The 20,935-nt window shown below is 40.2% G+C and overlaps 1 protein-coding gene across 3 annotated transcripts; it reads left to right on the top strand.

Annotated features, from left to right (window-relative positions):
* Positions 1-1,479: 1,479 nt before the first annotated feature.
* cfap418 (cilia and flagella associated protein 418) lies at positions 1,480-19,994 on the top strand. Of its 3 annotated transcripts, XM_084356766.1 has the most exons (12): positions 1,490-1,783; positions 2,564-2,666; positions 3,149-3,213; positions 4,134-4,199; positions 4,349-4,441; positions 13,647-13,714; positions 14,383-14,468; positions 14,581-14,669; positions 15,480-15,547; positions 15,843-16,007; positions 16,122-16,496; positions 18,023-19,994. In XM_084356766.1, the coding sequence occupies exons 1-12, from the start codon at positions 1,638-1,640 to the stop codon at positions 18,250-18,252; spliced, it is 1,554 nt and encodes a 517-aa protein (XP_084212892.1). In that variant the 5' UTR covers positions 1,490-1,637; the 3' UTR covers positions 18,253-19,994. The 3 variants fall into 3 exon arrangements, with proteins under 3 accessions (XP_084212893.1, XP_084212892.1, XP_084212894.1); XM_084356767.1 differs by lacking the exon at positions 4,134-4,199 and having other exon boundaries at positions 1,480-1,783; XM_084356768.1 differs by lacking the exons at positions 1,490-1,783; positions 2,564-2,666 and adding an exon at positions 2,946-3,016.
* The last annotated feature ends 941 nt before the right edge of the window (positions 19,995-20,935 follow it).

Here is a 20,935-nt window from a genome sequence, read left to right as displayed (position 1 = left end):
GTTCCCGTCTTCATTACAGGGTATCACACATATCTGATTGAGAAAATGTGAAACTTTATTTAATAATAACCACACCAAAAACTATATACAACTATAGGTGGTACAAAATAGACACTCACATAGGCGTGCTGTGGTGGCCTCCCACTCTGCAGTGGTCTGCCCAGATGCCAGAAAGTATTTCCACAAGGAAATAAGTTAACGTTATTTCATATTTCATTCATTCTTACTGTGAATATTCTTACAGACAGTTGCTGTGCTGTGATCAATGAAATTACCTCTTTTTCCTAACCTTTTATTTAAGAAAGAAACATTTAAAAAGACTTCAGGTAGATAAAAATGCAGCACATACAATCAAATGTAAGCGAAAATAAGGTTACATAGAGGACATCAAACGAGGAGAATACAAATAGATATATGTACAAAACATAAAGTAAGAGAAAAATAAAATAAGGGGACAGGCGGATGGGACATTTATAGATTAATATAGACATTAGAGGTTTCAGGGTAGAAGGTTTCAAAATTACATTACATATAAATGTATTACATGTTATGGTATTTATTAACTTAAGTGATTTAAGTAGTGAGTTTAGATCTTAAAGAAAAACTAAACATTTGGGAAGTGATCTGGAGACTTTCTGTTCGTGAATAAAGGATTGAGCGTATAGCATGATGAAGCTGATCACATACTCAAGATTGCTATTATCTGGATTATTAGTAGTACCAAACAATATCTCTAAGTTTGAGCGAGTAGACAAGGTCATAGCAATATCTGTAAATTTACCAACAATACAGCTAACAGGGTATATTTTATGTACACTTGACTTCATTACAAATCGACGCACAAATGAGCAGTTTTGTGATTTTATTTCCTTTTACATTTGTAAACACTTTGGTCTGTCACTACGTCATCAATATCAGTCATAATGTTGGGTCCACACTGTTTAAAACGGGTATATTGGACGTTATATTGCCATCTCGTTGTCGTGGCCGAGTGGTTAAGGCGATGGACTAGAAATCCATTGGGGTCTCCCCGCGCAGGTTCGAATCCTGCCGACAACGTCGTTTTTTTAAAAATTAGATTAAATTAAGATCAAATCCTTAGTTTACTTTCCTCTTTATCTAGAGCTTGAATTTAAGTTGCACAATGTTAACTTCTTGGGGCTAATCGTGGTGTAAAGCAAGATGTAACGTAATACGGAAATAACACTACTTCCTTTCACATTTTCAAAATAAGATTTTAGTAAGTAGCGATAATGTGCGGGTTACTTGTGTTTTAACCCCTTTTGGTCTCATTGATATATTAACATTATGATTTATTTGTTGAATATCGTTTGAATCTGTACAGAAACAAGTAACTTAAGTTATTTAATACTATATAATGAGTCCAACGACTTTATATTAAGATGTAACTGTATTTCTATTGTAATTAATGCATCTATATATTATTATTCAGCTAAATTAAACTTGTGAGAAAGTTGCAGGAAACTCGTCAGAGCGACATTGAGCTACCGAGATTTATTTTGAAGGCGGTGTCGCTCCATTTCCGCTCCGTTTTCCTGTTACTTAGCAACGACGAACGCTCTCTCTGAGCTCTGCTGTTAGCCTCCAGAGCTAGCTAGCAGGGCAGACACACGAACATGGATGACGAGGACGACCTGGACGAACTGCTGGATGAAGTTGAAAAAAAGTTTTGCAGCAACGTTTCTGTCGCATCTGCGGCTCGCGTGAGCTCGAGCGCGGCTGGAAAATGCGGGAAAGACAACGAAGGACAGAGAAAACACAGGTGAACGATGCTAGTTTTGGCTAGCTCCTATCAGCTAACGTCAAAAGCTTAACAGCGGGATGTGCAGTGTGGTTTTCCAAGCGTCTGTGTTGATAACGTCTAATGAGCCCTAAATGGCTTAAATGTTAGCTTATTATGCTAAAAGCTAGGTAAAGACTTAGAATGTCAGTTAAATTAGCTTAAACTAGAGATATAAATGTCAAACTAGCTATTTTGTTACTATAGCTGCTAGGGATACACCTGTTCTGACTCATTTTACCATATTATACATTCCGTCTATCTGTCCTAGGTATTATATTTAGATTGTGATGTTATGTGAATCAGTTTGTACAATGTTTTAGCTTCTCATTTGGGTAATTATTCTCTGAAATCAGCTTTAGTTCATAATCTCCAAAACCAGGATTTTAGAAACACTAAAATCAGAACAAAAGTAGACCTTGCACACCCCGTACCACCCTCAAAAGATTAAATTAAGCACCCTAAAAAGTTGCCTAGAAAAAGGTACATAAAGCTGTAAAAGTTGCCTGGACTCAAATGTTGGAAATATACAGATTTCCTTGATGAATTTATTAAACTAAAAGCAAAACATTCAGGAATCAGCTTGGTAAATATCCAGCACATGTCAGGTCTGAATTGAGAATTGTAAACTCTCCCTGGGTTTCCATTGTTTTACCTGCTGTAAATATTAATGAATCATAAACACAGAGGTTTAATTATCAATATTTGTCACTATCTGTCTGTACACAAGCTCATCCCTAATTTTGTCTGCTATTAATTTAGTGCCACAAAACCTGAACAGCCGACGAGCAGCGTCTCTGAGGATATCGACGCCCTTCTGGAGGAATTACTGGAGGAAGACTACAGCGATTCCCCTCCACTGAAGGTGAACATGTATTTAAACAAACCAAGTTACATTCAAGTAAATATAGTGGGTTAGAAATAACAACATTTACCCCTGAAATGTAGTAGATTCATCTTTGAACTAGAGTACCAGTAAGTCGAAGTTATACTTTTGCACAGCACATGAGAAAATGAGTTTACTTACTTTTCAGCTTCAAGCTTTATTGTCATTGAAAGTAGATCTGCAACAGATCAAACAGATCTGCGGTCAGATTTTAAACCTGAGGCTGAACATTATTACAGATGTGTTGGTGTGTGTCCAGCTGTTTATAAAGAAACAAGAACAAAGACAAGAAATGACACTTTGATGTGTGCTGACGACAAATGGAAAAAGTAAAAAAAGAGTATAATTTTTTTTTATCGTATTATATTGAAGTTTAAATTTCTGGTATCATGACAACTTTAATTCAGTGATACGAGCGTGTTTGTTTTACGGTGTTTCTGATCTTTCTCCTTTGATATCAGACTGAATCGTTTTCTAAAGGGACACGAGCGGAGAAGAAGCTGCCCTCTCAGTCTGGAGGAAGAAAGTAAGTCAACAAGTTCATTCTGAATTAAAGACACACAGGTTGTGTTGTTGTGTCTGTGTTCAGCCAAATCAAGTCCAGAAGCCTTTGACTTCGCACTTCTTGGCCATGAGCGTTTTATAAGAGTCTGTAACGTTTCTTTTGGTAACGCTTTGAGTAAACATCATGAAAAACAATTTCATGACAGTCACACTGTAGAAGTATAACGAGGGAGTTAAAGATGCATGTCTCTTAAATACTTGAATATGAAAGCGTGGACTATCGAGACTCAACTAAAGTAGATTTATTGATCAGTTGACCTAAAGAAATGATGTTGCTGACAACTTTGATATTAGAATTATTGCACATTTACATGACCATTGCAGAGGTATATTCCCACAGATCCATCGTGTATAAAGCATTTCTTTTCTACTTTATCTTATTTATTTGAGTTTATTTTTATTCTATTTTATTTCAGTTCCTACTAATTAATTAATTTCTACTAAGGGGAATCAGTGAAGGTACATCTTTTCTCATCTCATCTTATTGTTTCAGTCATTTTTCGAGCAACAATTTCAAACATTTTCAGGTTCCAGCTTCTTAAATGTGAGGATGTGCTCCTTGTTTTGGGGGATTTCTGACAGTAAATGAGTCTTTGTGTTCTGGACAAAAGATTCAATTTGATGACATCACTTTGGGCTCTGGGAAATAGTGATGAGCATCTTTTATAAAAAATGTTAATCATTAACGGTGACAATCATTTGCAGATGAATTCATAATGGAAATCATTGTTAATTGCAGCCCTAGAGGACAAGATTTTATATCTCTAATACTGTTTGCCAGTATTTGTGTTGTTTCTTTTGGCTCTTTTCGATTCTCTTAAATTTAGATTTTGTGCATTATTGACGTTTGGAGACGATCTGCGCTGTTTGCTCTGCATCCAGGTGCTGTCCTGTTTTCGTTGGCGGGAGCTCTGTCACAAATGGTGTTGGAACAGCCGCGTCCAAGAGGTGCGAAAAAATATCCTGCCATGAGCGTCTGTCATGTCTCCCTGGTTTTGGTTCATAACGATTCAAGCCTCCAGCACTGATTATTCAGGTAACGACATACTGACGCATAATTACTTTTGCTGAAGTGGATTTTTTGTATTTTTTTTCAGGTCATGTGACCAGTTGAGGTGCACGTCCTGTGACTTCCGGGTGCTGATGTTTGATGACTTTGAGTGGGACTCTTGTGATTACCTGTTCCTCAGGTGAGTCTGCTGATAATACAGAAAAAATACAGAGCATGTAAAGAAGGGAAACTCCTGATAGCGGACGTACATTACTCCACTTCTTTCTTACAACATGGATCCCTGTCAGGAGATTTCTTCTTTTTATTGCACATGCAGCAAATGTTTTATACTGGAGGTTCTTCAGCTTTTTGGCCTGTGACCCTTTAACACTAAGCAGTTTTTATGTGCTGCTACTTGTCACTGGTTGCATCTGTTTACAACTGTGACCAGTTCAAAAAAAGACGGATTTTCTTTTCATGTTTTGTTCCTGAAGATGTAAAATTATCCTGTGATTAACATGGGGAAAAAGATTTGAGGAAAGCCATAAAAAATGTATAATTTTTCTACTTTACTCCAGAGCTCTTATTGGCCAGTGATTTTCAGCTGGCACCAGACACACAATACTCTAACACCTATGAAACATACATATATATCAACCTTTCCTCACTTGTTCTTGTGTTTACGGTGAAATTTTCCAGAAGTGGTTGGTTTTGTGATGTTGTGATGTGTTTGGGTTGGTCAGAAGGTGGCAGTATTGAGCTGTGAAGCCGACCACTGACAGATCCCATCTAAATCGAGTGCATACCTGCGGTACAGTGGACTCTTTAGACAATTACAAAATCACAATTTTAGAGGTGAGTTTTCAACATACCTGAAAGAGTGCAGTGAGTTTTGTAACGAAGCCATGTAAAACTAACCTGCGCATTAAATTAGAAAAGCTTGGTGCTTATTTTCTTCCACATTTCCTACAAACCACAGGAGAGCTGTTATCTTTTTAAAATCCCAGTGGGAACAATTGTGCATCTGCAGACCAGCGTGACTGGAATACAAACAAGCGGAGGCATTGTTGTTTTAGGTACCTGAATCCACCGAAAACCCACAATCTGAAACAAGAGGATAAGTGCAGCAATGAAGGGATTTCTCTTCAGACCAACAGTATGATTGAACTACGATTTAAAGAGTGACTTTTCCGGTATATGTCAACCTGGACCTCTTTCTAAATGACTAATGGGGACAACAGTTTATAATGTATAATATTCAGTATTGAGCAGTTTCGTGGCTGCATTAATCCCTGCAGGCACCATCTGAGTACATCCACCTAAAGTGTTTGTTTTTGTCACTGACAGGCTCAGATTGTTATTCAAATTGTCTGACAAGGATCCCTGCAGAGATGGACCTCTTTGTTGAAGAGTGAAATTCCTTTTGTTAAACCAAAAAACAGCCGCTAAAGCTCTTGCCAATCAACCAGACTCTGTTACAGAAACAATCATTCTGTCATTGTAAAACACGTTTCATTCAAACACGAAAGAAGCAGAATAAATCTCAGAGTTTTTTCAGTGTTTCAAAAATCCCCAACTGTAGTTTAGTTTAGATAAAAACCTTAATCCACCGTGTCAGGTGTAAAAAAAATCAGGAAAGGAGCGAGAGGAGGGAGGTTAAGAGTTTATTTGACCGAACCACAGGTGGTGATTTATTTTGTTTCTGTCGGGTTTGAATGAAGCTTGTTTACGATGAAAAATTTACAGATTCTGCAACTAAAGTCCGGTGGATTATGCGAGAGCAGCTGTTTCTGGTTCAACAAAAAGGAACTTATTCTTTACCAAAGAGGGAAGTAATGAAGTACAAATACTTCGCTGTACTGTACCTGAGTATCTCTGAGACTTTCCCTCTCTACATCTGAACACAAACATCTGAACTTTCTCCTCCTCGCAGCTTCAAACAGCCTCGTTACTTTAGTTTGATGCACGGCAGACGCAGCGAGACGAAACAAAGACGTAAAAGACGTGAACAGACAGAGAGGGAGGCTGAATGGGGAGAAAAGGCGTGTTAGTGTCTCGTATCTGCAGAGAGTTTCTTATTTTCTCTCTTTGTTGCTGCTCGGGACGCTTTACCAACCCAACATGTGGCTGTTTGACGTCCTGGGAATGAGACTCAACAATCAACTATCTTTGTGGTGCGTTCAGGAGCAGCTGGGACAAATCCTACTGACTCTACCTTTAACTTTAATAGTCTTTGAATTATATTAATATGACGTGAGCTTCAGTTAGCTTTGACCGCAAAGAGGGAGACTTTTTACTCTGATACTCTGATCACATGTCAGAGCCTGTAAAAATAATTAATCAGTGAGGCTCAGAATACAACGAATCATAAAAATTATGATTTTAGGGCCAAACTTAAAAAATTCACGACAAAGAAAGTCTTTGGAGTTTAGCTAGGAGATTATTAGCAGGTCCCGTGAATTAAGTTTTTCATGATATTTTTCAATATAATCCATGACATGAGCTTGGAGGTCCAGGACCAGTCTGTTCTCCTGCAGCAGATGTCAGCAGTGGGCTGCAGAGGTCCGGTCTGCTCAGCAAACTAAAAACTTTATCCAAGCTCTTTAACGTGCGCTGTAGCTCTCCCTGCACCTGTAAACACACTTTAATGTGTAAAATCTGTGGAGTTAAGACTCAACAAACGTTTCTCTTCTTAAAGCTTCTTAAACCGCAAAGCATCTGCTACCACATCTGAAAGAGCTGAGGACATGTTGTACCACGAGAACATGACACAGCTGGATCCGGTGGACACGAGGCGTAATGTGGCGTGAGTGTTTGAAGCTGTGGTTCACCGGACCACTTAAAGCAAAAAGAGACAGAAAGTAAAAGACAGAAACATCACATTTGTGTGTGGGAAGCATTTTGTAGCAGTTGTTTCAGCACCAAGCAGCACTTCTTCTTCCAAGTGTGCCTTTCAGTGCGACTCTGTTAAGCTCAGAGTGCTCAGGATGACGAGTTTGTCCTTCACGTCTTAACGTCAGTGTTCATCCACAAAGTCCTTCAGCAGCAGAGCCTTGACCAACAGGCTGAAAGGAAAAATGTTTTATAGAAACAGATGGATGAGATCAGAATCAGGGAGTTCTGCGCTCAACTTCCCTGCAGATAAATATTTGATTTAACTCTTATTTGAATGTTTTAATGTCCAGTTCTTCACAGTGAATCCTGGAAACACAATGACTGAATGTTAAGTTGCTCTGCTGTAATTAAATTTCACTCATCCTTTATTAACTGATTGTTTCAGTATTTTTCTCCACTTATTCATCAGTTTATCCACCATGTGTTCATTAAAGAACAAAATGTTTAATGTTCCTCGTCACCTTCACAGTCCTCTGAACATTTCTCCTCAGGCGGACTGTTTTCTTTTCATTTCACGCTGCTCTTCATGTTTGCCTCAACACAAAGTGTTCATCCATTACTGAGGCCGCCCACACGTTTGTTTTATGATTTTTTTTTTGTTTTTTCTTTAATTAAGAGGCTTACCGGAGAGCGTTAATGTTGATGAAAGTGCAGGTGTTTTAGCCTGTAATTTAATGGAAAATGTGACGTGCATTGTGCTCTCATGAAAGCTTGTAAATGAATTTATAATTGCTCTGTAATTGTTGACGATGTGTGTGAAGACTTGAGTCAGAATATAGTTTTTCAGGTTCAAGAAAGGTTTTGAAAGTACAGCCTGGCCAAAAAAAAAAAATGTCACGACCTGGATATAACTGAGCAAATAGGTGAGAGCTTTCCATTGGATAATTACTGCAGTGATGAACATGATGCAGTGAGGAGCTTCTCATTTCTTAAACCACCGTGTCAGAAGACATAATCTGTGGTCGTGGAAAACATGTTACTGTTTCAGAAGGGTCCAATTATTGATATCAAGAAAACAACTAAGGAGATGCTGAAACTACTCTACTATTATTAAAACCTGGAGGGGAAAGTGGTGAAACATCATCATCCAGGAAGAAATGTGGTCGGAAAAAATCTCGAATGATCGAGATCAGAGATCACTTAAATGTTGAAACGTGAAATCAAATCGTAAAAAGTCAACAGTAGCTCGCGGCTGTTTAATAGTGAAAGTAGGAGCACACTGTGAAGAGAGCTCGGGGTTGGGACTAAACAGCTGTGTAGCCTTAAATAAAACCACTCTTTCAATTTGCTAGGGAGCAGTAATTAACGCTAATTAATTGATTAATGACATTATTTGTGCTGAAAGTCGCACACTGTTGTTGCTGCTACACAGACTATGCTGTAGTTCTGTCTTTGCCTCATAGTTTAGGTTTGTTGTCTTCCTCAGCCACTGTAGAGAAGCTGCTGCAGCTAGGCTCCATGTTTAGCATGCATGCTAACGTTTGCTTATTAGCGCTACATTCAAATCACAGCTGAGGCTGATGGGAATGTAATCAGGTCTGCAGCTATTTAATTTGATTGATCTCTTATTAAATCTGGAATGTATGAAATGAATGTGCAGGTGTCGAGGATGAGTCGTCCACGTTCAGGTCACATCCTCAGTGATTTATGTATTTTTCACTCCTGTCTGGCTCGGCTGTGTAGGAACAACATGCCGGACCGTCAGAAGCTCAGAGCGAAGCTGAAGAAGAGGAGAGGTTTTCGGGCGTACGCCTGCCAGTGCAGCTGGTTCTCCACGTCAGAACCGACGGACCTCAGCGACCGACCTCAGCTCAGATGGGTCTGTGGAAAACACCTGGACTGATGTTCTGTTCACTCCTCACTGCTGCTCAAATACTCACAGAGAAACACTCCATCCATCCATCCATCCATCCACTGGGCTTTAGCAGCCTTCAGAGATGTTCCTCTTCAGACAGAAACATCTGTAAATAATGGACCTTCAGGCAGGAAACTTTGGATGTTTCAGCCATTATTCATGAGAAACAGTTGACCGCTTCATTACAGTGGTGACACTGTTATTTTTAACATCTGTATTATCTGCTTCATACACTTATGCTATTTTTAGACGCTGAGGTTATCATGGTCATGTGTTAAATTGTTTAAACATGTTTAATATGTAATTATTCTGTACAACATCATGAGATGTCTCACTGAGCATTCACTGTCTGAATGAGCTCCTGGGGAGCGTTGGTGCTTTGGTTGTTTCTCCGTTTTAAATCAAGTCTCCAGCTGCTTCAGTTGTTTAGTTGTTACTGTGAAGCTCCAGAAATGTTCTGTGGACTACGAGACTTCACCTGACTTTATATCAGCATGGAGGGAGGAGATGATGACTGACTTTACATTTTTGGGTGAACTGTCTCTTTAAGCCCCCTCCTCCCAAAAAGCCTGCTCTGATTGGTCAGCTCTCACAGGCCTGAGCAGGCAGCGCCCATCATGTTTCCATATCAGCTCTGTCTTTGTTTTGTGATCTTTGGGATTTGGGATCTTTAACAAGCAGCGATTAAAAAAACACCACAGGAAGTGAAGACGTCCACAAACTGTTCTCTTGTGTTTTTGGCAGAAGCGGTTAAACCTGCTGGGATCCTTTGACGCTCAGCCGGGGAGAGTTCTGGCTCATCTGACAATTATCAGCTCGGAGGTAAAAACAGGCTTTCCTGCTGCGAGTGTGAAACAAACACAGCGACAGCTGATCTGAAGCTCTGTCCGTTCTGTTGGAGAGGCTCAGCCGGAGATGAGTGGTCGTGATTCGTGTCTGATAACTTGTTTATTGACTCTCACTGACTGACGTGTTTAACAACCAGAGTTCAGTTCAGTCGGCACACAAAAGCCTGAAAATCTGATGCTGACCGCGGTCCTTTGTGTTTACTCTGAGTGCAGACAAACATGATAAACTCATCCGCTCAGTAGAGGCGACAAAAGCCCTCACATCCTCTCCTCCAGTAGAGGCTCAGATACTTGTGTAAAAACAGACTCTGGTAAAAGTAGAAGTGCTGATTCAGCTTCTTTACTCCAGTAAAAGTAATCGAGTACAGGCTCTGACATGTACTCAGAGTATCAGAGTAAAAGTCTCCCTCTGAAGGACATCTGTGGTCAAAGCTAACTGAAGCTCACGTCATATTAATATAATTCAAAGACTATTAAAGTTAAAGGTAGAGTCAGTAGGATTTGTCCCAGCTGTTCCTGAACGCACCACAAAGATAGTTGATTGTTGAGTCTCATTCCCAGGACGTCAAATAGCCACATGTTGGGTTGGTAAAGCGTCCCGAGCAGCAACAAAGAGAGAAAATAAGAAACTCTCTGCAGATACGAGACACTAACACGCCTTTTCTCCCCGTTCCAGCCTCCCTCTCTGTCTGTTTACGTCTTTTACGTCTTTGTTTCATCTCCCTACGTCTGCCGTGCGTGATGTGCTCTGATAGGTCGACATCAGTCTGTGATGTTGGGAAGGCGGCGTGCGATGACGCCAAATAACAATAATCCATAATTCACCTCGAATGCATCAAACTCAAGTAACGAGCCTGTTTTGAAAATGTTAAAGTAGAAAAGTACACTGGGATTAACTTTATTGTATATATTCTAATTATACTTCAACTAAATAGATTCAGCTTCAGGTACAAAAACATAAATACAATGAAACAGCTTTTAAAGGAGGAACACACAGAACATGACTCATCCTCTGATCTGGTGGGGAGGAAGAGTGATGGACTGAGGGAGGAAGACGGAGTGACAGACATTTGACTCAGTGTGTCTCCTGTCGGACAGCAGGAGGAGCAGACCGACAGGGGAGCTGAGGAGGAGGTGGAGGAGGAGGTAAACAACAGCCGGAGTGACGGCGCTCCGCACGTCGTGGGAAGGATGAAATGTCGGCAGCTGCCAGAGTGCCTGTCTGAAGAGGAAGCCGAGGAGCTGAAAGGTCCACGCTGATGCTCTGAGCGTTTACAGGTGACGTTAAAGGGGCACTACGTTTAACGAATATGTTAATGAGGGAATAATACACACGAATAAACAAACTGTCCTCAGAGGAAAACAAGGTCCCAGAACACTGTTTGAAGCTAGAAAAGGTGGCAGGGTCCGCCACGGTCAGTTTGAGTATTTAGTTTGTTTCAGCCAATGAGGATCTTTCTCTTCTCACTCCTCCCCAAAACTACATAATGCTCCTTTAACATTTACTTATAACACCAGGTTTCACTCTGCTAGAAGGTAAACACACCTGGTGAAGCAGACAGAACTGTATGCAACACGCTTCCCTCTTATTGCCTCAGTTATTTGTCTGAAAACACATTCTCCTTTTGTTTCTTTGTCTCTGTGTTAAAATGAATTTAATGTTTACCGTCAGAGAGCAGAGTCAGCGAGGTGCCCATTTATTTATATAGCACATTTCAGTAATCAATAACATAAAGCACAGAAACACACACAGTGTACAAGAAGAAGGCAAACAGCAAAAGTACACTGAAGGAAAAAAAATGGAAGACAAACGAACAAATCCTAAACATCGGTGAAATTCATCAGTGTGAAGGTTTGATTCTGTCTCTTTAGGCAGTGGTGGAATGTAACTATCTACACTGTGTTTTAGTACAATTTCAAGGTACTTGTACTTCAATTGAGTATTTCCACAGTTGCACGTTTTACTCCACGATATTTATTTGACGGTTATAGTTACATGTTTCATCTTATTACAGATTTGGCTTCTTACAAAACATAACCAATATTCAAGACCAATCAACTACTTAATCATGAGTCATTATTATAAATTAAAATAGATTTTTATGGCCATGTGTACAGGTACAGGACAGTACTGGTATATTGGAATTATTGTGCGTGTTTCTCAAAGTCAACTTGTAAAAATAAAGGCAAAGAAGGCAATTAGAGGAGCAGCATAACATTTTTACTAAAAGTCACACTACCAGCCGCAACATTAACAACACTTACGTATTATTGCGTCAGTCGCTCTAATCTAATGTAATATTTATTATTCTGACATGAGGCATGAGGAGTAAATGTTGGCCAACTTGTACTTTAATGACTAATTTTAATGTTTCAGTCCTCCACAGTAGATGTTATACACTCTGTTTGTTTGTTGACATTTGAATGTTAGTTTTTGTCAATAGAAAAAGAAAACAGGTCAACAGTTTCCTGTTTTAAAAATGAGCCCAAAATTAAAAGATTTAGATTAATATCCCTGATCAGAGCTGATTGATCCCAACAGTAGAAACCAGTAGGAGCGAGTGTCCAGCAGGGGGCAGTGCAGCTCTGTCATTGGTTGAATGAAGCACCAAGAAACCCACGAGTAAGAAAAACAGGAAGTAAAGTAACAACAGAGACGCGAGGAGTCGGCTGCCATGGATGAAACAGAGTTGGATGATATTTTAGATGACTGGTTTATCGAGTCCCTGAAAACGTGAGAATTATTTACTCCTTGTTAAAGTTCATGTTAGCTGTTAGCTGCTAGCTAGAAGCTTCTTTCAGCCATGAACGCTAATTAAGCAGCGTTGCAAACTGAACTCCGCTTAAACTTCTGTAAGTTCAATTTCCACTTACTGACCCGCAGGTGTATGTACCTTTTATATAACATTAAAATATATTTCCTGCATCTAATTCAGACATTTTTCAATTCGGCTTGCACGCACTACACTAGCACACCCCTGTTGTGTTTGAGGTCACGTGTGAGAAGTGATCGGCCTCATCAGCTGAAGTTAGTTTACCCGCCGTGGTGTCAATGAATTACTGTCCGACTGAAACAAAGCCTACGTGGTTTTCAGTACCGTCGCGCTGACTTGCCCGAATAAGTGAACATATTTTACTAAATTGGTTTCATATAATAGACCTATTGTCGATTGCTAATGTGTAATTAGTTGATTTTACATGAATATTTGAATAGAAAATAACTGCAGTTTTTTGACCCATTGACTCAAAATCAATGCCGAATTGTCTTCCTATACTTTATGAATGAGGCACACCTCTTTGTTTTTGCATTTTTGTCCTTGACATATGTTAAATCAATATTTTAATGAAAAATCAGTATTTTTCTTAATAGGTTCCATGTATAGGCAACAGTTTTTTATTAGTAGCTTTCAGGTCATTTGACCCATTGACTCAAAATCAATGCCGAGTTGTCTTCCTATACTTTATGAATGAGATACACTTCTTTGTTGTTGCATTTTAGTCCTCGTCATATTGTAATTTTTTTTATGGAAAAGCAGCATAGTTTTCAACAGGTTCCATATATAGTCAGCAGTTTTTGTTCAATAGCATCCCGGTCATGTGACCCATTGACTGAATTGACCCAATTCTGTTTTAGGCTGCCATTGAAAATGTGACAAACTTTAATAATGAGTCAACTTATAGTGCCACATCTCTGAAGAAATATAATTGTAATGTTATACTGTAATGTCTTTTTTCTTTAATCTGGTTTAACCGAACATCCCCGCAGTGTGAAGAGTCACCAACACCTGTCTGCTTTCTGTCTTCAGGTACAAAGATCTTTATGTGTATCAGCTGGAATGTCCCACCAAGGTCATCGAGTGGACGTCAGGGAAGAGTGAGTCAACATATCTTAATATAATAATCATCACTGTTACCTGTAAATGTCATATTCAAAAGTGGTCTGACAACCGACTCACACAACACTTTTATGAAGATAGACACCAGTAGAGCCTGTATCAACTGTGTACACTGGGCTGATTGTCAGTTGGATCTAAAAACATATTTGGCAAGAAAATGTTATGTAAAGTTCATGTATTATTATTAATATTCAACGATCCTAATGTCTCCAACAATGAACAATATGTCGTCAATTTGCTTGTTATCGTAGCCAATTGTTTAATTCATAATAAAATTCTTGAAGAAATGACCGTCTACAATCACATACCCTCAAACAAATTAAAACATCTGTAATAAAAGAAATTAACCAAAATTTAATTAGTTAAATTCATAAAAACCCTTAAATATTATCCCTCACTGAGTCAACCTCGTCTGTGTTCATGTTTACTTTCATCTTTTTCTCATTTTGTATATTTTTTTATATTTCTGTAATAGAACAAGATTTAATTTTTTCTTTTTTGTTTGTCTTTACATTGAAATTGTGCCACTTTCAATGACAATGTCACAAAATATATTGCTCTAAAAATTATTTTCAATAAAAAAAAAAAAGTCTCGCTCAGGAGATGTTTAAATTAACCCTTCCTATTATTGTTGTTTTGTTTACAGCCGTGTGTGTCGCAGGTTACAGTTCGTCTAAAAATGAAATCCTGGAGCTGCGTTTGCCTCCAAAACTCTTCGCCAATGAAAATAAGGTAACAAAACACCAACACAGTCCAAACTTTGTGGCCATTGTTATTATAAACACAACCTCTACATGTCACTCTGAGCCTTTGCTACAGTTGTGTGTGTTTGTGTTGTGTTCAGGGTCTCTGTGCAGAACGGGACTTCAAAGTTGTCCACGGTGGTTTCACAGACGGGCCTGTTCATTGCCTCAAACACGTCCCAGGAACCAGGTGAGTTTGTCTGTTTCAACCGTTCCAAGAGTATCACCAGACTCCTTTAACAAATGTCTCAATTTAGTGAGTTGTTGAGTTGGAGACACTTTATAAACTGTGTGAATCTCTGTCTCTGACTAATTCTTCATTATTTGAGCCTTCTTGTTAATTCAGCAAACGTTCTACATGAACTTCTTTCTTTCTTTAAAAACATGGTGTCTGTTTGCAGTGATGACGTGTTTATTTGCATATAGAGCAGGAAGTGAGAGCTGATCACAAGCGGTCACTCAGACGCATGTAAAAATACCAGGTGTGAACTGATGAGACGTCTAAACTACGGAAGTCCTGAGGGGAGGTGGCAATTTCTTTTCTCCTGGTGATCCACTTTCTAAGTTCTGAAAAAAATGTTTTCATGTGTGAAAAAAATTAAAAATTCACTCAGCTCCAAACTGTCCTCATGGATTTATTTTTTTTCGTCGGCTCCACAAATGTGCTTTTGAATTTTTTATTTTTTTAAATTGTGTGAGACCATGTGGATACTTGCGCTTAAAGTGAAGAAAAGTTTCACTCAAACATTTTTTTCGAACTTAGAAAATGGATCACCAGAAAAAGAAACTCACCTGCCCCTCAGGGCTTCCGTACTAAACCCAGTGATGTGAAATTAATTAATAGATGTAGGTGGAAGTTCTGTCAGTACGCTGAAGTTTGAAGTGAACCTGTTGTGGATGCTTTATAATAAGTTCTTAACACCAGTCATGCAGAGTTTTATTTAACGTTATTTATTTTAGAATATTGACATGAATTCACTTCCTGTTGTTGTTTTCACAGGTGTGTTGTTACCAACGATGGGCGGAGCTCAGAGCTGCAGGTGTGGGAGCTCGGAGGAGACGACAGCGGTGAGTTAAAGATGAGACCAGAGAGACTCCCTCTGTTTTAAAGTCACTTTTTATTGATCGTCCATTTTTAACTCATTTCTTCACTGATCAGTGCAGCCACCACCCCAACAACCATAAACACAAACAGAATTACTCAGATAACTTGTAGTTTTAAGTTGTGCAGATCTTTTTGTTCTAAATTGAAAGTTCAAAATCATCTTTCTTCAGCCTTCGTTTTGTCAGTGAATTCAGTATAGTTTTGGTGTTGTGTTTTCTGATGTGATTATTGATCTGCTGTTTCATCGTCCAATGACAGATGTGATCAGGAGAACAGGAAGTGTGGCGGGGAGGAGGAGTGTGTCAGAGGGAGGCAGCAGGATCGCAGCTCGACTCTCGTCACAGCCTCAAGTTCTTCACGGAGCTCAGAGCGGCGACGTCCAGCTGACCCAGCTGAGCTCAGGACAGCCTCTGTATAAACTACGTAAGAGTTATCTCACACATCAATGTCCCTTTGTAACACAAGCTGGTCTTTAGGCTCAAACCAGTGATGTTCTGGTTGTTGAACCATTTATAATATGTTCTTTCTTTTGTTCAGAGACGGACTCAGCAGATCCTATCAGTTCTCTACAGTTTGTGACGGACGCCGTCTTCCTCGCCTGCTGCTGCAATGGGAACATTTACATCGCCGACACTCGGACAGCTGCCGCCCCTCAGCTTTCACCTCCACCTGCGTCTTCAGGTGAATCCGTCCACTGGTGCACGGATGCCTCCTCAGGTTCGTCCTGTTTGGACCCAACCAGCTGCAGGATCGTCAGACTCTCCTCGTCTGGACAGGCGGTGATTTCAGACCTGAGGAACCAGAGAGGAGCTGTGAGTCAGGCTCAGCTGGACGTCCAATCACGCCGCTGCAACCTGGATGATGTCAGAGTGTCGTGGGCTCCGGTGCTGGATGGCTGTATCGCAGCGTCAGGTTAGTTTACAGCACAGAGTAATCCAGCTGTTCCATTAAAGGTGCAGTGTGAAGGATTTATAGGGACTTTAATATTCATAGTTATGAGACATGTGTATCTACACGCGCCCTACTCCATCTCTGATTGGTCGGCATTCTTGGTTGTGTTCTCTATGCTTGACTCAAACTGTTAACTCACACAGTAGCTTGACCTGTCGGCTCTACCCAACGAGCCCAGAGACACTGGCAACTACGACTCAGTCCGCTGCATCAGCTCCACAACTTCAGTGTCTCTGGGCTCATTAGCAGAGCGGACAGTCAGGCTGCCCTGCTGCTGCTCTGCCACCTGGCCTGTCCGCTCTACCGAACAAGCCCAGAGACACTCCGATGGTGAAGAGTGGCTCCGGAGGATGAGATACCCTGATAGGAGCAGCTGAAAAAACGTGAGAGAGGCCAAAGAGGCCGGTGTGTTGTTATCCACAAAGCTACAGCTTATAAACCGCCGAAAGCATAACTCACTTAGTAGATCTGGTAATGTTTTCGGCAGTTTATAAGATGTAGTTTTGCCAATACTGTGATGCGGAGTTGCCAGTGTCTCTGGGCTTGTTTGGCGGAGCAGCAGCAGGGCAGGAGTTGCCAGTGTCTCTGGGCTTGTTAGGTAGAGGCTACAGGTCAAGCTACTGTGTGCGTTAACAGTTTGAGTCAAGCATAGAGAATGTTGCCAACCAATCAGAGATGGCATAGGGCAGGTCTTGCCAGAGCACAAGTGGTCACTGTAGGGGACTGTGAGGTGAGGAGTGCTCAGTTGGTTGCAATCTACAACCACACTGCTAGATGCTGCTAAATCCTACACACTGGACCTTCAAAGAAAAGTGCTTTCTTGCTGAAAGTCAGATAAGAATATTGATACCCCTCCATGTTTGTCTGTCAAATATTAAAAACATCCAGCAGTACGCTAGCTTAGATTAGCATAAAGACTGGAAACCACTAGCCAGCTCCAACCCAAAGGAACAAAATGGAGCTCCTCGCACCTCTAAAGCTCACTGTTTAACATGTTACAGCTCATTTGTTTAAAATAATGTTTTTTGGATGATAATGAAAATGACATGAGTGGTATCAATGTTCTCATCTCACTCTCGAGCAGATCTGCTCATTGATAAGAAATCTCCCACATGACTGAAATCACAGTTCAAATTATTGTTGTATTAGATGTTCGAGTGCTCCAAAAGACCTGTGCTAGCAGTGCAAACACCAACTCTCCGAGTAGCTGCACAGCTAACTGAGCTAACAACAGCAACAGTCATTAACAGAATACAGTTAGCTACTACTCTTAATTCCTTTAAGGGTCTTTCTAACTGATGGAAATACCAGTGTAATACCTCGCTGTGATATTTTGAGTCGTACTCGTTCTGAAAATCTGTGAAAATCTCAACCTGTTGCAACCTCAGAGACAATAAAGTGACCTTAACTAGTAAACTGATGGCCAGTTATAAACTGAAAAGGACCAACTCACCAGATGAAGTCACAGATTTGTTTCCCTCTGGCAGGATTCAGTGGAGCTGTTCAGATCTACAACACGTCGGTCTGGAGGACGGAGCTGCAGGAGGCTCAGCCGCTCTTCGAGCATCGCGGTCACACAGTTTCATCGCAGTCCGACGACGGCGTCTTCGTCACCTCCCACGTCTGGCATCCTGAGCGGCCGCGGACGCTCATATCCTCAGCCTCGGACGGCTCCGTCCACGTGTGGGACTGGGTCGACCAATCAGCTGGCAGCTGAGGAGAGGAGGGTGAAAGGAGCCGACGTTACCTCTGAGGTTCTGCTCAGTGGAGCGATAAGAGTCAGGAACATTCAGTGAAAACATAAAAACAAAGAGTAGCTGATTACTTTCTGATTTAGCAGATCGAAACATGAACATGTCTGGTCTGTGGATTCCAGCACCGCCTGCATCTTTCATTAAAGGAGGAAAAGAGGAAAGTGGAATATAAATACAAACTTATCTGGAGCAAAATGTGGAACATCTGTGCCCCGAAACCAATTTCAGATTAAAATGACAGCAAAGTTTAATTTACTGAAGATTAGATCAGAGAACTTCTTCTTGTCTTCAGTAAACCGGGAAACAAACTTTATAAATTACAGATATTTGGCTGTCGCATTCAAGTCGCAGCTGTTTCTGGTGACTTTTTTCATTTAAATACAAATTAGATCAGACGGCTTCTGGTTTTTTGTGTTTCAGCACATAATAACATATTTTCAGTCCAGTGAGCCGGAGTGTGCTACAACAGCTTTAAAGGGTCAGTTCACAAGACATGTTTTCTTTCTTATATTAGTGAGGTAACCTGGATAAATGGAGTGCAGGCAACAGAAGAGTTGGCAGCTGTGACACTGAATCAGCTGATAATCAAACAGCAGCAGGTGGTGGAAAAAAACTTGATGCATCTTTGAACAGCTTTAAAGTGTCGACAAAGACACTACAGAACCTTTTCCAGTTGGATTTAGTCACTAGAAGCTGTGTGAAGTGTTTTTGTTAGTCTGTATTTCTATAGATGGGAACATCTGGAGCTTCGTTTACCTGCAGCAGTGACGCGCCGCTTTGTATGTTCAATTAAAATGGAGTGGAAACAACAGCTAACCGCCTCAAACTGTTCCAGTCTGGTTTTGGAGCGTACCCATGTGCAGAAGATGTCCCCGGTTAAATCTGAACAGTTCAGACGTAGAATCAACATCCGTCCTGAGTGAACTGATCACAAGAGGACACCTCTAAGTACAGGTGTGAATGAGACGCAGGGAAGACACACTGTCTGATGCGCTTCACTGTAATGTGAATGACATGTTTGTGTTCTCTTAACTTGCCAATGTTAGCAGCAGATGTTTGTGAACTAGTAACCACAACATCACAAGACTCCCTTAACAGACGGTCTGATTTTAAGAGCTGAGTTAGGAGAAACTTCAGAAACTTTGTGAAACGCCATCTCGGACAAATTCTTCATTATTCGGGCCTTCTTGTAAATTCAGCAAATGTTCTACATGAAGTTATTTCTCTATGTAAAAAACATTGTGCCTGTTTGTCGCAGTGATGGACGAGTTCATTTGCATATAGAGCGGGGAAGTGAGATCCGATCACAAGTGGTCACTCACATGTTAATGCCAGCGGTGAACTTGTGATGGGATCACTCAGGACAGATGTTACAGCAGCTCTGGACAGGCTCATACTTCATATTTTGCACAACAGCTCTGAGATTTCTACCGCCTTCAGATATCTCAACCAAAAGATAATGAGAGAATTGAGAACATCTGTTTTGGAAATTGGGTGACGCTTAATAATCTTAATCCTGATCACATCTGTGCTGCAACATGACACATCTGTGGCGCAGTGATGCAGAACTAACAGACTGTGATATGAAATAAATGTAGTTCTCCATCAGAGAACAACGAGTCGAGCGACACGAGGAGTTTCTACTCGTTTGTGTCGCATGTTGTCACATGTTGTCGTCTACAGAAATAAAGCACTTCAAACTTGATCGTCTGGCTGTCGTTCTGTTTTCTCGGGGTGCGTTCACAACAAACCAGCTTCCAGTGATGTAAGGTAATAAGTACATTTACTCAAATACTGTACTTAAGGTTTTGAAGTACTTGTACTTTACTTGAGTATTTCCATTTTCTGTTACTTTATACTTCCACTCTGTTACATAAATTTGATAACTTCAGTTACTTCTCTGAGCGCTGCAGAGCCACATGAGTGCATTTTTAAATTAACATTTATGGTCGAGCAGGCAAAATAAACACTGATTCAGATAATCAGAAAAATGCTGAATATCACAGCTGATAATTGGTCAACCCAAGTATACAATATTTTCATACATATAAAGGATGCAGGATATATATCGGAAAGATAAATTATTGACCCAAAATTTACATTATTGGTTATCAGCAGATTAAGTGCAGCATCTACACACTGTATGTGGCGGTATGCACCTTTAACATTGTTTTGTGAGCGGCCAATAAAAACAGAGAAGAACAACAACAAACACGCTAATGACGCGCTCATATTGTCAAACTGCTGCACCTGTGTAGAGCCACGCGATGTAGAGTGTAGTGTGCCACAGTCACTGGTGTCAACACTTTATTTATTTATTTCTATTTACAAGAAAAACAACAGGAAGTCTGATCACAGCTGTGGATAACAAGTAAACCCTCTTTGCTCACTACATCGTGGGCTTTCTCAGACTCAGCTGTGCATAGAAAAAGCATAAAAATCTTTGTTTCTATTATCAGTTATTTTATCGGTATCGGCCATGAGAGTCAGGTAATTATCGGTTATCGTATCGGCTGAAAAAAATCTACATCATGCATCCCTACATATATACATTAAATGTACTTTTAGTTGTACTTTTGATACTTAAGTACTTCAGATACTATTTGTATGAATGACTTCCACTTTTCCCAAAGTAATATTTTCACG

The sequence above is a fragment of the Pagrus pagrus genome (assembly GCF_965226575.1).
Source record: "Pagrus pagrus genome assembly, chromosome: 7".
Taxonomy (NCBI): domain Eukaryota; kingdom Metazoa; phylum Chordata; class Actinopteri; order Spariformes; family Sparidae; genus Pagrus; species Pagrus pagrus.
Note: the sequence above shows the minus strand (reverse complement) of the source record. Positions and strands in the feature narration are given on the sequence as shown.

Excerpts from the sequence above, each read along its gene's own strand:
- cfap418 (XM_084356766.1), top strand. The coding sequence starts at position 1,638 with ATGGATGACGAGGACGACCTGGACGAACTGCTGGATGAAGTTGAAAAA. Across the intron at positions 13,715-14,382 it reads CGAGTGGACGTCAGGGAAGA|CCGTGTGTGTCGCAGGTTAC; the intron begins GTGAGTCAACAT and ends TTTTGTTTACAG. Across the intron at positions 14,670-15,479 it reads AAACACGTCCCAGGAACCAG|GTGTGTTGTTACCAACGATG; the intron begins GTGAGTTTGTCT and ends TTGTTTTCACAG.